Source organism: Capsicum annuum, unplaced genomic scaffold (genome assembly GCF_002878395.1).
Source record: "Capsicum annuum cultivar UCD-10X-F1 unplaced genomic scaffold, UCD10Xv1.1 ctg1489, whole genome shotgun sequence".
Lineage (NCBI taxonomy): Eukaryota > Viridiplantae > Streptophyta > Magnoliopsida > Solanales > Solanaceae > Capsicum > Capsicum annuum.
In genome coordinates, this window is record NW_025820303.1 from 940,227 (window position 1) to 958,166 (window position 17,940).

At 34.3% G+C, this 17,940-nt stretch overlaps 1 protein-coding gene across 3 annotated transcripts; it reads left to right on the plus strand.

Annotated features, from left to right (window-relative positions):
* The first annotated feature begins 8,679 nt into the window (after positions 1-8,679).
* On the plus strand, positions 8,680-16,615 carry LOC124890248 (THO complex subunit 7A-like). Of its 3 annotated transcripts, XM_047402079.1 has the most exons (4): positions 8,691-8,849; positions 13,063-13,670; positions 15,833-15,903; positions 16,017-16,149. In XM_047402079.1, the coding sequence occupies exons 2-4, from the start codon at positions 13,077-13,079 to the stop codon at positions 16,081-16,083; spliced, it is 732 nt and encodes a 243-aa protein (XP_047258035.1). In that variant the 5' UTR covers positions 8,691-8,849; positions 13,063-13,076; the 3' UTR covers positions 16,084-16,149. The 3 variants fall into 3 exon arrangements, with proteins under 3 accessions (XP_047258036.1, XP_047258035.1, XP_047258037.1); XM_047402080.1 differs by lacking the exons at positions 15,833-15,903; positions 16,017-16,149 and adding an exon at positions 16,257-16,615 and having other exon boundaries at positions 8,680-8,849; XM_047402081.1 differs by lacking the exon at positions 15,833-15,903.
* The last annotated feature ends 1,325 nt before the right edge of the window (positions 16,616-17,940 follow it).

Sequence of the window (17,940 nt, forward strand, 5' to 3'; positions counted from 1 at the left end):
AATCAATGTAGGTACTATTATTAATCTTAACATTAAGTTAATGAGAACTCATTTTAACTCAGAGTGATCGATCGATGACTCGGGTCTGGATGAACGCAATACCAACATCATGCAAATGCAACGACTCAATTGAAGTTGTTATTGACCCTATGAGCTCATTCATTCATCCCTAGTTCCACCTAAATTAATTGTAATAAAATCTGTTGCAACAAATGACTTAGCTGTTGGATATTTTCAAATAGATAATTATATCTGTTGCAACAGATGACATATCTGATTTAATTATCAAATAAACATTTGCAACTGTTGTGACAGATGACTGAGTTGTTGAAAATTTTCAAATAGATATTGATATCTGTTGTAACAGATGACATATCTGATTTAGTTATTAAATGGACATTTGCATCTGTTGTCACAAATGACTGAGCTGTTGGTATTTTTCAAACAGATATTTATATCTATTGCAACAGATGACATATCTGTTTGAAAATCTTTTTTTTTCTTTTAATTTAAAAAGCAACCTTTTGTCCGAGTAGATAAAGTAGTACTACTAAATGTGGTAAAAAATATTTCTTGGATAACTCAAAAATCACATTGAGTAGTCTTGTCTTGTCTTTTCAATGTCACCCATTTTCTTCCTCGAGCCCCTTAAATTATTAATGAATAGTATTAATTAATGAATATTGAAACCCCTAATACTTCCTACATTTTATATTAGTTGGCCCCTATCAACTTGGCAAACCCATTAAGAAAATAGTACTACAAATTTGGGGTTTATTTTACCAAACTAGCCTTATTAATTATGCTTTTAAAATATAAATTTGAATAAATATACTTTGTTTGGTCATTTAATATTAAGGGTAGTACATCTAGAAATTAGAATTATCTCATCTCTCCTTTAGCCCTAAATTTATTTTATTCGTCTCTCATCTTTTTCTTTCTCTCCTGTTTAGGGTTATCATAACTTTTTTTCTCTCCTTTTTCTCATAAAGACCTTTTCAAATCCAAACCGATCCATATCTTAGATTCCTCAACTGAAATTGCTATTTTGATCCCCTTTTGATATTAAGGTATGGTTCATTATTGCTCTTTCATTCCCGTCTTCTTCTTTGCAAGTTATTTACGGCTATTTTTTATTTAATTACCATTTACCCATATCATATTTATTTAAAAAATTTGATGGAACTTTTAATTATTGAATAAATGAACAAAGAATTTTTATTACAATATGCAAAAAAAATCATCTGTTCGGAGAAGTTTAAAAGCTTTGTTGGCAGTATCATTTTTTTGTATGTATTTTATTTATTTCTTTGTTGTTGATATTGTTATTGATGTTGTTGGTGAGGTTGGCGTTGTTGGAACTTACGGTGTGGTGTTGTTGATGGTGTTGGAATATAGGATGTTGCTTCTTTATGATTAATGATGTTGTTGGAACAAATGTTGTTGTTTTCTTTGTTGTTGATGTTTTTTATTTGTTGTTTCTTTGTAGTTTATGCTATTGTTGATATTGCAACAAATGAAGAAATTGTTAGAACAAATCAAACCACCAGCAAGGCTAGTTTGATGTATTCCAACAGACTCCATATATGTTACAACAGGCTCCATATTTATTGTATCAGACTCCACATCTATTGCATCAGACTCTATACTGATGCAACAGACTCCTCATATGATGCAACAGACTCTACATCTATTGCAATAGATGGATAATATTCTTTCTATGACATTAATGTTTTTCCTCTTCTTTGTAGATATAAGAAACTAAAAGTTGATCAACTTTTTCCCGACCATCATAAGAGGTTGCAGTAAATATAGGTTCGGAGGAATAAGATGTATGCAGATGGAACCACATCATATGTAGGAGGTATGTATTACTGATAATGTTATCATGGAAACACACAATGAGTACACTGATTTTGTGAATATTGTTTTTACCTACTAGTCATAGATCATTCAAACAAGATATCTATAATTTTACAGTTAAGTTTGGTAGGTTCGAACTGATAAGGTTAAGGGACCATGAATATGATTCTGATACCATGTTAAGATTTAAAGTCGGTTATTGCTCATGTTTATTTGTCAAGCATTGTAAAGGGATCTAGTTTTGGTGTCGTTGTAAAGAGATTCAATAGCGATTGGACTAACTTTTAGGGTGTATTGGACTCTGAAAAGGCCTTTAAAGCCTAGCACTGCATCTAATAAGAATGGAAAACCAATATAGTTATTACCCTAGCCCAAATTTATATGGTTGGGTTGCTCGTGGTGATGATTATACGCTAGAAGGTGCGGTAGAAGAATGCCTTCGAGAAAAAATGAGTGGTTGATGAAAGACTATATTATCTGAGAGCTAATTAAAGAGGATACATAGGGTAGAAAGTAACTTCTAGCAAATCTAGCCGATAAAATTATCTTAAAACATAAGAAATCTATATCAAGGGCAAATATGAAAGTGTATCCGGTAATGTATATTCGTTTGTTGTCTCTCTAAGAGAAAAATAATGCAGATGGTCACTTTGCTAGGGAGCTGCAACTAGGTAGCGTAGTCGGGATTCACCTAGATAGAAAATAGCAGAAGAATAAGAAAGCCGCCTTAAGGGAATCGAGGGTTAAAATATTGTACAGTAAGTCTAGAAAACTTCTGCCAACAGCAACTATAGTTAAAGTAAGGAATCTAAGTAAAGACGGCAATTTCTGAATTTTAAATTGCATCCTATGCCTTCTTGTTTGTGGTTCCGATCAGGTCCGCTATTGTTGACCAGATCGGAACCACAAACATGATTGAAAGGCAGATTGAGTGTCACTACTTCCTTAGCAATATGGTTATAATTGATTGTGTTTTCTAGCCTTAGCATGCTTTCAACATTCCTTGAGGAAGATCAGAGGCTTGCTATAGTATGTGAATCTCGATAATTTTCAAGCTTACCTTCAGCTTGCCGATTTGGTCTTCAAGTTTGTCATTGCCGTCTTTGAATTTGGTATAGAGTTCCTGATCTCTTGTGAACTCGATCAGGAACACTACCTTTAAAGTTGTGGCATTGTAGAAAACTTTCAAAACACCTTATTCAGAAGCCTTCAAGGATACATGAAGGGTCGTTGTGTATGTTTTAGGTCAAAATGTGTTGATGCACAGTGAAGATGTGGTCCCAACAGTTAAATAGCTCACTTTTGTCAAGCGTTGCTCAATGCAGCTTGCTCAACCAACCTTCAAGGGTTTTGATAAATTAATTAGCAAAGAGTTACATAATGTTTGATCTAAACTGACTCTACCAAGCCTATCAAATGTTACGTAACTGCAGGTTCATTACCCTATTAAAACCTTTGCCCGAGTTAGTGAACAAATTAAACGATCTCCATATCTCAACCTTTTTGTTGATCTCTCTTCTCCCATATGGAGGACAACATATCCGCCATGCAAAAGTCTACACTGTCACTAGAAATGCTTGCCACAATGAAAGATTTTAGAAGGCTTGATTATTAGCCTCTCAATATCACTTTTATGACTTTCTTGATGTTTTTTTCAATTATATTGGAACTGACAAACCAAACTAAGCACAATTGCTCAATATGTCTATTCCAATATAATTGCAAGAGACGTCTAGAAAGTCATAAAAGTGATATTAAGAGATTACTAGTCATGCCTTCTACAGACTTTCATTGTGGGAAGCATTTCTGGCGATGGTGTAGACTGTTGCATAACAGATATGTTGTCCTCTATATAGGAGAAGAATGATCAGCAGAAAGGCTGAGATATTGAGATCATTTAATCTATTTACTAACTCAGGCAAAGGTTTGGAGATCTTGCCCCTCCTTGCTTATCTTGTGCATGCAAATGTGAAAAGTGTAAGGCAAAATATGATGGAGTGATTAATACCGTTGATGCATTAACTGCTGATGTAAAGGAATTAATATTTAACAGTAGTGTCATTCGATCAAAGAGGATTTCAGTTTCATTCACTCCATTAGAGATTAAGGTTAAGAGGAGAAAGAAAACAATTTCCAAGGCATTATCAAGTATCTGAAAAAGAAAAATTTTGGATCTGAAAAAGGTTAGAAGATAAAAAAGGGAGGAATATGAAGGAAAAACGAAATGCTAGATTTAGTTCATCTTGTGTCATTATGTCGAGTTACTGAGTTACTCCATCTAATTTTGAGAGATTTTTCTTTTCAAGATAGTGAGGAAGACATAATTTGCCCATCATTAGCTAATATCGAAACCAAGACATCCGATATTATTGAACCACCAGACTACCCTATGTAGTTTGATAATCCAGAAGACGTATTTGCCCGAGTTAGTCAACAGATTAAACGATCTTAATCTCTTGGTTTTTCTGCTGATCAATCTTCTCCCATAGAGGATAAGATATCAACAGAACTGCTTGACATAGCGAAAGCTGATATCGAGAGATTACTGATTATGTCTTCTCAAGGCTTACTTTTACCAGAAAACTGTTTTACATTGAGTGTTGCACTATCCATATATGTTGCAGCACTGAATTTTCTAATAGATGTGGTATCTGTTGCAACTTGCTAGTCATCTGTTTATTCAATTTTATTTAGAGCATCAGATTTTTCTAAACACTTCCTGGCCTCCAAACTCAATTTTTGTTCTTGGATTGCTTCTCTTTTTTTCTTTGCATCCTTCAAGCTGGCCTCCAAACTCAATTTTTTCTCTTGGATTACTTCTCCTTTTTTTGTATACTTCAAACTGGACAGTTTGATGGATGCAAAGAAAAAAAGAGAAGCAATCCAAGAGCAAAAGTTTGATGGATGTAAAGAAAAAAAGAGAAGCAATCCTAGAGCAAAAATTGAGTTTGGAGGCCAACTTGAAGGATGCAAAGAAAAAAAGAGAAGTAATCCAAGAGAAAAAATTGAGTTTGGAGGCCAGCTTGAATTTAGAAAAATCTTATGCTCTCGATGAAATTGAATAAACAGATGACTAGCAAGTTGCAACAGATGCCACGTCTGTTGGAAAAGCAAACTGATATATTCATCCATTGCAACAGATTATCAATATGTTCTAAGTTATCTGACAGATGGAATATATTTTGTAACAGGTTACCCATCTGTTAGATTTATTTTAAAGCAATTTTCTTTTCTTTTAGAAATACAATAAAAAAATAAAATGTTGTATTTAGATCCATTTTTTTTATTTACATTTTTTTTAATTTACATATTCAAAAAGTCACCAGTTTTATTTAATTAAGGGATATGAACAGTTGTGGCTTTTTGTTTGACTTAGTCACCCCTTCCAATTCAATGATTTTATAAATAGGTCCCTCCGGCCTCCTCTCACTAGTTCATTCTACTACACTTACAATACAAATATGTTTGGTCCAGATTCGTACAAGAAGATTCATATCGTGTCCTTTCATGAAATTCAAAGGCAGTTTGATGAACTCCAGAGGGATTTGGCCGACTTTGGAGCAAAGTTGAGGAAGGCCCTGCTGCTGCCGGATGAAAATTATCCGATTGACAATACTAATAGCAATAGTAATAATAATAATAATAATAATAATAATAATAATAATAATAATAATAATAGTAATGATAATAATAATAGTAGTAATAATAATTAGGTTATGTTTTTTTTTCTTTTAGCGTATGTATGTATTTTCCTCCTTTTGTATATCGTATCTACCCAAGGGATTCAAAAATCTATGTTTGGTGGTCGAATTTAAATTTTTAATTTTTATTTAGTATTTAATTATCATTCTTGCTTCTTTCTTATTCTCAACATGTCGACAGAGGTTAATCTGATGTGACAGATAGAGCATATGTTGCAACAGGCGGTTATTAACAAAAAAGGGTTATTGTTATTGAGAGGGTGAAAAGACATGACTTTTCGATTATTTAATATGAAAAATGGTTCGTAAATAAATAATAAGAAAATAAATGATAAACACAATTTATAACCATAACAGAACGGTTATTTAATTTTAATAACTAATCGTGACTCTTCGACATATATATTTTTAAATCTATTTTTTTAATTTATATAATAAAGACTACCAAATTTGGATTAAAGATATGTTGATTATTAAAAAGGATAACTTATATGTGCAACAGATATGTTATTTGATGCAATAGATTGTAGATTTGTTGCAATAAATGGTATATCTGTTGCAACTCAAAAAAACGATTACTAAAAAGAACTTATCAAGTCACAACTTTCAACAGTAATAAAAAAGCCACAGGTATTATAAATGGAGGTGAACAGTCGCGCCTTTTTGTTATTGAATCTATTTTTTTAATTTATATAATAATAAAAAAGTCACCAAATTTGGATTAAAGATAAAGATATGATGATTATAAAAAAAATATATGTTGCAACAGATATATTATCTGTTGCCACAACTCAAAAAAAGGGTCACTGAAAAGAACTTATCAAGTCACAACTTTCCACAGTAATCAAAAAGTCACCAGTATTAATAAATGGAGGTGAACAGTCGCGCCTTTTTTCCTAACTTATTCAAATTCAATCCTCTATAAATAGGTCCCTCCTTACTCGTTCATTCTACTACACATATCTATTTATTTCTTGCTCTTGTCTTTCATAATATTACACCTTCAACTACTTTCTCTTCAAGAACTTGATTGCTTTTCCCTGTCTCTAGTAAGTTTTTTTCTTGTTTTTTGTGTAAATATACGTTGTATTACTTTTGGATTCTTTTCTTTACTTTTATTTTTGCAGTTTTTGTCAATTTATGTGTTCTAGATATGGGCGATTCAGTGTGGGATATCGCTATTTTACGAGATAATATACGAGAACTGCAAAGGCAGGTACATGATATACAGTGGGAGTTGACCGCTGTCAGAGTAAGGATGTTGCGGGAGATCCGCAGGATAAGAAGCGCGCTGTTGTTGCCTGTCGAACATGCGGCTAGTGATAATAATAATAATAATGAAGAATCTATTAATAATAATTAGATTATTTTGTTTCTTCTTTCTTTCTAAGTCTGTATATGTATTTTTATTTGTTTTAGCTTAATAAAAAAATTATGTTTGATCAAATTTGACCATTTTAATTCATATTTAATTTTCATTTTGTCTATTATCTTCTCAACAAATATGTCGATGATTGGACGTAAGGAGTAATTTTAAATCCAATAGCAATAGCAAGATTTAAGATTTATCTGTTGGGTTTGTGGCAGGGGCTGATTTATGTTTTTCCAAACAGATTACTCATATGTTACAACAGATAACTAGTCTGTTTCAATAGATAACTTCCTCCGTCTCAAAAATTACCCTACCCATCCCAAATTGAGATGGCACATTGATTAAGAAAAATAATTAATAACATGCATAGTTTATTATAATGCCCCTTTTAAATGATGTTTACATTTTAATTTGAAGAAAAAGTGATTAATGCAAAGGTTAAAACATGAAAAAAAAATTATCTCTCTTGATTAATAAATAAAGACAAGTAAAATGAGAAATTAAATTAAAAAATTTGGGATTGGTAATTTGAGACGGAGGGAGTATTTAATTTTCATTATGTCTATTGTATTCTCAACAAACATGTTGACGATTGGACGTAAAAAATAATTTTGAATCCAGTAGCAATAAAAAAACATATTGGTTATCTGTTGGGTTTATGGCAGGGGCTGATTTGTGTTGTTCCAAACAGATTAATCAGTTTGATGCAACAGATAATAAGTCCGATGCAACAGATAATCAGTCTGATGCAACAAATATATCTTCTGTTGCAACAGATTACTCATCTGATGCACCAGATGAGTGATCTGTTTAAATTGTGGGCATTTATATTGGATTCATGATCGGCTTATATCCATTGTTGGAAAAAACAGCAGTAACTTTATGACCCAGATGAAAATTCGACTAAAAATCATAATTTGACTTACCAATAAATTAATGTCAAAGTGAAAAGTGGTGATGTTAGAAACAAAATTTGACCTAAGAAATTGATAAAATAGCAACAGTAGCGGTAACAACAACAACAATGGTCGACAAGAAGAAGATGAAGATGATAATGAAGTGAAAGATGATGATAATGAAGATGTGATAATCGGGGCTCGAAGAGTCTCGGACACCCGGTGCAAGTAAAAAAAAATGATGATAATGAAGTAGAAGATGATGAATAAAGCAGCAGCAACAACAATGAACAACAACAGTCGTGAAGAGAGAAAAAACAACAACGGATGAGAAGAGAGAGAAACACGCCTTTTTTCCCTCCATTTTCTGTTATATTAACTAACATTTAGATCAAAGTATAAATTTAAAAACATGTGGGTTATTTTTAAACTCCTCCAACTTTCTTAATCCATAATAAAGTAATTGTCGTCTCCACCTAATAATTAAGACTTGTATCACCTACACCTCATTTTAAAACTCTTTTGTTACCTATAGCCCAAAGCCCCATCTATCTATCTATCTATCTATCTATCTATCTATCTATATAGTATATTTTTATTGGGTTATCGATTTACCCAATAACTCAATAAGAAAAAATCAAATCGAACCAATAACCCGATAAAAAAATTATAAAACAATTAAAATCATTAACCCAATAATAATAAATCCATAATATTTTATCGTATTGGTTGATTTCGCACACCCCTAGTAGTAGAAATATATAGTTTCATTGTGGTGTATTTATTTTTAACATTTATTTATTAATTAAAAATTATAAAATTGCCGGTGACTTTTAAAAAATGACAACTTTTAGTCAATATATTGACAAATAGAAAGGGATGGAGGGAGCAGGGAGTAAAGAAGGTGGTTTGCTCAAAAAATAGGAAGTACTCTAAACCCCTGAGGTTTGCCTTTTAATCGTCAGAACAGCAAGAACGAACGTTTTGGCGGCACCGGAATTTATATATTTCAACAAAGTATGTATGCCTCTCTCTCTCTCTCTCTCTCACACACACAGATTCTCTGTGTAATTTGCAAGTGTTGATTACAGCGTAATGATGGTAATAAAGCATTTCTACATAGGGGAACGGACATTAACTAGTTAGGGATTGAAATTGAAGAAAATAGATTTGTATAGTCGATTCCAACTTGTTTGAGATTCCGAGACACTGTTGATTGATTGATTGAGCTCTATATTACATACTCCATCCGTTCATTTTTTTTTATTACTGTGGTGTCCGGGTCAGCTTGCGCACACTTCGTTCGACTAATTCCACGGGATACCTGCTAGCTCTCACCAGCAAAAGGTACCAGATAATTCTGTCCGCTAAGGCTAGAAAGATGGGAAAAATCACCTAGTGTTTGTCTCTATTGGGAATTGGCATTGAGACCTCATGGTATTCAACCCAACTTCATTGAGCCACTAGGCCACACCCTTGGGTTACTCCATCTATTCATTTTTACTTGTCACGTTTAGGGTTAAGTTGACTAATCTTCCAAGTTATATTGAAAGTGGTTGAATGAGAAATCCTCTATGTACTAAATGTTCACTTTTCCTATCTGAACGATTGTGATATTTTAAGTAGGAAAAGTGAGCGATTGATAATTGACAAGTGTTTTGATATATAACTCGTGATAGTTTGGGTAGGAATCCACACATGATAGTTCAAGTATGAAACTCAAAAACCGAGGTACTTTAGGTGTGTTTTTGATTCTTCACTCTTTTTTCCCTTCCAACTCATGGACCTTTCAGACACAATCTGAAGATGAAATCACTAGAAAACAGTTTAAAATTTTGTAAGTTATTCTAAACGCTAGACATTATATTAGATTAATTTAATATTTTAAATTAAGGTACTTGAAAACTAAATGAAAAATAATATAAGTTACAAATTCTTTGTCATATTAATATGATTAAGAAAATACATCTTAATATGTTGGTCAAAGTTGCACCCAAGGGTGAGGCCTTGTGGTTCAATGAAGTGGGATGAGCACCAGGTCTCATAGGTTCAATTCGCAATAGAGGCGAAATCACCATGTTTGAGTATCAAAAACATGATCAGTAATAAAAGTGAAAGGAGGGAGTAGTTGGGGATTAAAAGGGATCATGATGATTATGGAGGATTCATATAGCCGATTCCAACTAGACTGGGATTTTGAGACAGTTGATTTATTGATTAGTTTGTTGTTTGTGCAGAAAAAAGGGCATCTCATGCTCCCAATTTTGATTGATTGGTCTTTCTATTTCCTCTTGATTTTATGTTTGCAACTGTAATTGACGTACCGGATGGAAAAACAGTTAATGCACCCACTTTTATTTGAACTTTTGAGCTCCCCATTTCCTCTTCCAACAAGGGTGGCTCCGAGTGGCGAAGTCAGAAATTTCGATAAGGGTGTTCAAGGATACTTTCAAAAATTATTAGTATATATATATGAAAGTAACATTTGACTTATATACACTAGATAACTTTCCTACGAAGGGTGTCCGATAGACCACCCTTCGACATACATAGCTATGCCCCTGCCTCTAATTGTAAATGGCTTTGCATTGTGTTCCGGATTATTCTTGTGACTTTGTAGTTCTCTCTACCCCATGGAGGCGTATAATTTACTGTCCCCAGAACCCACTTGTGGGACTATACTAGGCATGACGTTGTTGTTGTTGTCGACTGTATGAGTTTTGAATTTCTCTGAATTTTACTTGCTAGGATGCATTTGGTATAGATTTTTCATGAAAAAGGTTGTGCATTTTGAAAACTTATATATGGGTCATTTTCTAGTAGTTGGTTGGATACGGAAGTAGGTGAAGTATGGTATGGTATAAGATGGAGAATAGAGGATAGGTGCACTATGGTAGTGTTTTCGTGGCAATTTTTGAGTTTCGAAGATTGACGACATTATCTGATGAATTAAGTAAGGGTTGAGATGTTAATAGTAAAATGACTTCCACTAGCAACTGATGTAAGTTGTTTTTAATAGTAAAATGACTTCTACTTGTGACCAATGTAAGTTATTTTCTCCTTTTTATTGGAAAATGTTGTCCTAGGAGAATACATTTCCAGATTTCAAGGCAACCAAATGCTAGAAAATGATATAATCAGCGAAGACATTTTAAAGGAGAAACTTCTCATAATTGCAGACATACTAATAATTCCGATCATTTTTTCCCTTCTGCTTTATCTAACTCTTCCCAACTGTTTGTTCTCTTGGTGTAATCTATCAGTTTCCCATTAGTTTGTCAATTTTTTTCCTCTTTTGTGTCTGATTGTTCTTTTCTAATTCTTGTATCTTTTGATTCGTTTCAGTGCTTTCAGGGGATTAGCTGTGTTGGACATCCTACTCCCCAAGTTACCTACTGAAAAGAAAAAAAAAAATTCTAATCTTCTAGTCAGTAACCAAAAAAGATAAATCTCATCTTCCTTTTCTTTCTGATATATCCAATTAGCTGTGTTGGACATTGTTAGAACATGAGTAGGAATAGGAATAGCATATAAAATCTTACTTGGAAAAAGATTGTAATGTAGTGTCCTATTAGGGAAAGGATTGGAAATGTATTGTCTATACATAGGGCCTCAATGTAATAATGTAGTTACAACAATTCAATAATATTTTTTTCTTGTATTTCTCACATGGTATCAGAGCTTCTACGATTTTGGTAAGGAATCAAAGAGTTTCCGCTGCCGGCGGGCGGCTATACTCCATATATGCCGCCCGTCTGGCCAATGATTATGTTAGCAAAAGTTGGGTCACTGGCTCGCTGTGTATCTTTCTAGTGACTATTTTCTCATATATTTGCGTGGCACCATGCAACTGTCCGGTAACTACTTTTTCATATCTATTTTTCTTAGCACCGTACTTCTTTTCGGTGACTATTTTCTCATATCTGATTTGCGTAGCACTTGCTAGCCGGGGGCTCAGTCTTTCAAGATTCAATCTTTCCCCTTCCGGTCCCAGGGAATGCATCTTTTCGGACTACTGTCTCATATCTGAGTTGCATAGCACCATGCATCTTTCTAGTGACTCCTCAGATTTAATTTACATAGTTCTGTACGTCTTTCCGGTGACTCCTCAGATCTTTTTTAGTAGGGTCGTGCCATCATTTCGACCCTGCCCATATAATTTCTCTTTTTCAGTAGGGTTGTGTCATCATTCCGACCCTACCCATATACTTTTTTTTTCCTCAGATTGTAGTCACTTTTCAGCCATCAAATCTAATAATCCAGCGTGTGAGATGTTTCGGCTAAGTTTCCGGTGACTTTCATGTTCAAGATCTACTCGTCTCTTGATTTCGAGATGACCCGTATATTTTATACCAGTTTTCGGCAATTTTCCAGCGACACATCGACTTTACGGCAATAGTTACTACTTTTCGGATCATTTTTTCAGTTTGTTCCGTTTCAATTGAGGTCTCCCAAATGTCCAAAACAGTCCTTATCAGTTTTCTTGCAGATATCTTCACCAAGTCCCTCACCGATTCTCATATTAGTTACATCCATAACAAGCTTGGTACATATGTCTTCTATGCACCAGCTTGAGGGGGAGTGTTAGAATATGAGTAGGAATAGGAATAGCATATAAAATCCTACTTGGAAAAGGATTGTAATGTAGTGTCCTATTAGGAAAGGGATTGGAATGTATTGTCTATAAATAGGGCCTCAATGTAATAACGTAGTTACAATAATTCAATAATATTTTTCTCTTATATTTATCACAGACATCCTACTCCCCAAGTTTCCTACTGAAAAGAAAAAAAAATTCTAATCTTCAAGTCAGTAACCAAAAAAGATAACTCTCATATTCCTTTTCTTTCTGATATATCCAATTCATCAACTAGGATAGGTCGCTTTTGGTTCTGGTGAGTAACTCTGCCTATGATAATGGCTTACTGTTGCATTGTGGCCCTATTCTAAATGAAGGATGAGGGTTGCAGGCTTGCAGCAAGTTGAGGGTTGATGTAGAAGTAGTCATTATGAGATGATATCTCTAAACATTTTTTATAAAGAATCTATATAACCTGCTACAACTAGTTTGGAATCAAGCTTAGTTGATCAAATAATGATTAGGTGAAAGTTCTGTATTGATCTTGCTGCCTACCTATTTCTGCTGTTTCCTTTTTCAGAGTTGTCAAGTTTATCCATGATTATTTATATTCCATCATTTGCTGATCCTTTGAGATGGTTTTTCATTCAGAATAGGAAGAATAGATGTTGGCGAAAGGCAGAAAAGTTGCTGGGAGGGCTGAGATGATGGCTGCAAATTATGCTTTTGGCCCACTTGAAGATGATATAATTATTAAGCATAGACTTCTCACTCGCACAACAACCACTAGAGGTGAACCGCCATTGAAGAAACTTCAGAAAAAGTTTACTGCTTTTGCTTTGGAGGTAGAGAAAGAAGCTGATAACTATGGTGATTGTGAAAGACTCGCCAAAGCTTTCTTGCAAGAGCTAAATACATTTGAGATTCCGCTCCTAAAGAGCAAAGCAGTCATAGATGCAAATGTTAGAGAGAAGGAGAACTTCAATGACCTAAAAGATGAGATAAATGGGCAAATTTTACAAGCTCAGGCTGAAATAGAAGATCTCAAGAGGCAACTTGAAGAAAGCAAGAAAGAGAGGCAGCACAAAGAAGAGTGTGAGTCTATCAGGAAGTTGGTTGCTATGCAGCCTCCAAGATCTGAAACTCAGAAGGTTATTACAGAGCTTGAGAAAGAGATAGCAATGTTGGGCACTGAGAATACTGCTAGTTCAAGAACATTGGAGCTTCGTAAAAAGCAATTTGCTCTTCTATTGCACGTGGTATGTATCGTTCTATAAAGTCTGTATCCTATTTCTGCAGGGAGTTCTAGCTAGATTCTTAATTTCTTCTGTTGAATTATGGTAGCTAAAATATGCTTTATGAGCTAAAGAGAACTGACATAACGCACTAATAAGCGACAGGTCCACAACTTCTTTAGAGAAATACTGGATAATTCTCCGTCACTTTGGATTCAGATTTTGCATACTTAATGTACTTTAAACCTGTAAAATCGGGAAGAGACATTCTCTTTACCTGACTTTCCCTATTGGTATTAATGTCAACTCTCTAATTTTAATAAAACTGATGGAGAAACTCTGGTCAATTCATTTGGAGGAAGTAACCATCAGCAGCAGGTGAAAATGCCAGGCTTCTCAAAGTTTTATTTGTTCGCTTCTACTACTGCAGGTTGTTTATTAAGCAGTATCATTTTTTAAATTATCTAAGATTTAGCCATTTGCTCTCATCATTGCCTTGGAATTCTATTTTTCTGACCTACAGCTACAAGGCAATCAAACTTCCTTTTTATTTTTTAAAAAATTGACTATTGGATTTGTCCATCCATTTAAGTCATCAATATTAGTATATCTCAAAGATGTTAAGTGATATGTAAGTCCGGTTAGGGAACTTGGCGTTGAGTATTTTTGTGTTGTTAAAAATTCTGAAGTGACTCTGCTGAAGTTCCTCTTTCAAAAGTTATTTACTTACATCTCAACGTACATGATTTGAATGTTGATGAAGGGTTTCATTGCTTCAAAAGAACTACAACATAAGAAAGAACAACTTAGAGCCTCCTTGCCGATACTTGCTGCCAGAATTAGTAAATGTGGAACAGAAACTAATTGATTCTTTTGTTTCCTTTTTTTTTTTGTCTTATATGTTCATTTTGTGACAGTAAGAAGGTTCATAAAAAAAATGCATCTTGTTCTACTTTGTCTCTTATAGAAACTTGCAAAACATTATGGTCTTGCATATAAATTGCTCAGAGAATGGTTTTAAAATTTAATGTTTTTTGAGATTAGTTATTGAGATGTAAAAGAGTTTCCTGTAACCAGTGTTGTTAAAAACCATCACATTGATTTGAAGCAAAGGGTTGTTGTTTCATGGGTGAACCCATGTGTTTCAGAGAAATGTTCAGTTCAAATAATGACTTGCAACGTGATCCAAATGAGAAGAGATTGATTCTTTGAGTCTCAACTTTGAGAATTACACTCAAAAGAAGGTGCAAGTAACACATAGAGGACAAAAAGTGGAAGGTTGCTGTAGACGGTTTGGTTGTGTTTTATAGAGATATCTGGATGCAATGACCCGTAGGTCTTGAACCATGATGGTGTTAAAAGGGAACGTAGTAGACTTAAAACCACATGGGAAAAGTTATATCAGAAGATTTATAATCTTTTAGAACAGGTAGAATTAGCGGAATATAGATACAATAGAAGAGAAGGATACATATTGTCTATACCAACTAGTTGAGATTATGGTTTAGTCTTATACTCTTGTTGGTGAGCACATATTAGTCTAATATTTTGCTAGGAGTCTTTTTGATCTTGGTACGGCATTTGTATAGTCAATAGAAAAGTAGAGAATGTGTAGTTCTAGAGAAGCTAATTCTTGAATCTTAGAATGAGAAGTATCTAAATAAGGTGAAGTGGAGAGTGAGAATTCATGTACCGACCCTATTAGTCCGGCATTGAAATTAGTTGTTGTACTGTGGCATTTGGTAGAATAACTTTCCTGTTAAAGTCAAGTACTTTACCCTTGTGAGCCTGATAATCGTAGAGCTAAAAAGTTCAGTAGATTCAAAATGAGTTATCTCCATCTTGGGGAAATATATATATGTGTGTGTGTCTCTGTGTGCTTTGTGTGTGTGTGGATGGAGAGAGAGAGAGGTTGAATTTTATGTCTTAAAGAAATTCTTGAGTTTGTGGCCCATCAATTTCAGTGGGCCAAGGCCACACACTCCCCAAGTGTCAAAAGTCTGAACTGTAGCACTGGTCCATTGGCAAGAATCTTATTTTTCCATCTATGCATTAGTTTTCTTTGTGAACTTCCATTCTTAAGATTAACAAGCTCAGTGTCTAATGATTAGAAGGGATATGTAATAAGTAAAGTTTAGAAGGGCTGTAATGTTAATGGCACGCATTATTGATCATTTTACTTGCAGTATTTTAAGGGGCTTAAAACATCTCAAATCTTGAGCTGCTACATCTCTGTGAAGGGTTATGTTAAAATTAGGTTGGCCCTTCTTTCCCCATTCCGTCATACTCCACAGTATTTTGCTTTCATATTTTGAGCTTCCACATTTTTATATGTATTCAACTATTCTCTAGTTTATTGTCACCTTGTAGCTTGTGCGACTTGCAATTACTAGAAGTGCCCAGGCTAACTTTTCTAACACCCATGAAAAGCAACTGATGTGTATAAGCAGATGACAGGATCACTATTGTAAATGAATCCATCTGAAATTTTCCATGTTTGTAGGTAGGTAAATACATTCTTGTAAGTGCTTAATAGTTTATCTGTATCTTGAGAACACTTTGATTTGTAATTATGGATATCTTTTGCTGATGTTGAAATTTTTTCGTTAGGTTGACGAGTTGCAGAACACAATAGAGGAAGAACAGAGAAGCTTGGTGGAAGAGTCGAGGAATGCAGTTGATGATCATAATAAGAGTGGGGTGGAGGATGCTACTGGGGTTCCTGAAGCAATGGCTGTGGATTAGCCAGTGAGTGCACCCAGATTCCTTAATTATAAGTGTACTCTTTATGCATCATCCAACTGTAGCATCTGTCACTGAAGATGGTTGATTTTGTTGAATTTACTTTTTTCCATTTATAAGCATGTAAAGAGTATTTACCTAATGCCATTGGCGAGCTGAAATACTCCTACAAAAATTAGCAATAGACAGTACCTAATATTGGAAGTAAAGTCTTTTAAATTTTGTAGCTTTTGTATGATTCATAACTTACTTCATATTAGGGGAATTTACATCTCACAATTCTTACGAAGTGCAGTGCTAGTACTCCCTAATGATGCTGGTGCTGAAGAGGTATTTGCTTCTTCGTGGCAGTTTCTTTTAGGTTATGCTTTGTTTTCTTTTTAATAGTTCAACAAAGTTTAACCTTTCAAGATTGGTCAGAGTCGAGTAGACAACTGTGGGCAATCTGAGTTCTATCCACAGAAGTATAGGATAAGTTGGCTTCATTTTGATTTGGCGCTGTCGCCAGGTCACAGCCCTGTCCTGAAGTAGGGATAAAATTCACTATTTTACAATGATGTTGAAGGCATAATCCAGCAGGCTGCACCAATCATGTTTGGTAGGGTCGAGGGGATGTGAAACTTTTCTTAGAATTGAGCATGAGAAATAGCACATCACATTATGCTGCACATGTAGCTTTTTGTTTTATCTTCTGGCATCTTAGACTTACCTTTACCCTGCATGCACCACATACCGTTTGGTAGGGTGTATAGGAATAGTGTTGAATAGGGTGTGTTAGTAATGCTGGTATTAGTTATGTTGAAATTTATTTCTTATGCCTTGTTTCATTTGGTGTATCAAAAATAGCATGTATTGCATAGTTTCTAAAAAGATTATGTATTTACAAAAGTACCCTCCATAAGTACGCTGAAAAGGATGTGGAAAAGGTTTTGACTTTTGAGGGACGATTGTGTCTTTAACCATTCTAATGCATGCATTAAAAACCCTTGCATTGCTAACATTGTAGTTCGTCATGCATTAGTTACACATAGCATAATACCAAATAGAGTCAAGTGTACCAAATAAGGTATTAGTAATACACAAAGCTAATGTGTGCATTATTTTTTCTAATGCTTCCTACCAAACAACCCCGGGAGTGTTGATATCTTACAGATTATCGATACAGAACACTTATTGTCTTTCTATATCTCAGTTTAATTAGTTCAATCTCATTTATGTAGTTGGCATACTAAGGGACAAGCCTTTGTCAGATGACAGATATCTCCTACCAACTGTTGTATTTAGTCCTTAGCAACCTTTGGTTTGGAAAAGAATTTCCAAGCACCTGGCTTTTTCGAGGCATACCGTAACCTCCCCTCCCCCCCCCCCCCCCCCCCCCCCAAAGGGCATTCATTTTCTTATTTTTATTTTGACAATGTAATTTGTTTTCATTATGCTATTTAATTATGGGGCTTGGATTAGTTTTCTGGTTGTAGAGATGTCGAATATGACACTCTTTTTATTGTACCATCTTGAGTTTGACATGCACAAAATTGGTGTTGCTAGAATAGAA

Bases quoted from the DNA above. Each gene is read 5' to 3' on its own strand.
- LOC124890248 (XM_047402079.1), top strand. From the start codon at position 13,077: ATGTTGGCGAAAGGCAGAAAAGTTGCTGGGAGGGCTGAGATGATGGCT. The intron at 13,671-15,832 runs GTATGTATCGTT...TTTTACTTGCAG, and splicing joins TTGCTCTTCTATTGCACGTG to TATTTTAAGGGGCTTAAAAC. The intron at 15,904-16,016 runs GTTGGCCCTTCT...GTCACCTTGTAG, and splicing joins AAGGGTTATGTTAAAATTAG to CTTGTGCGACTTGCAATTAC.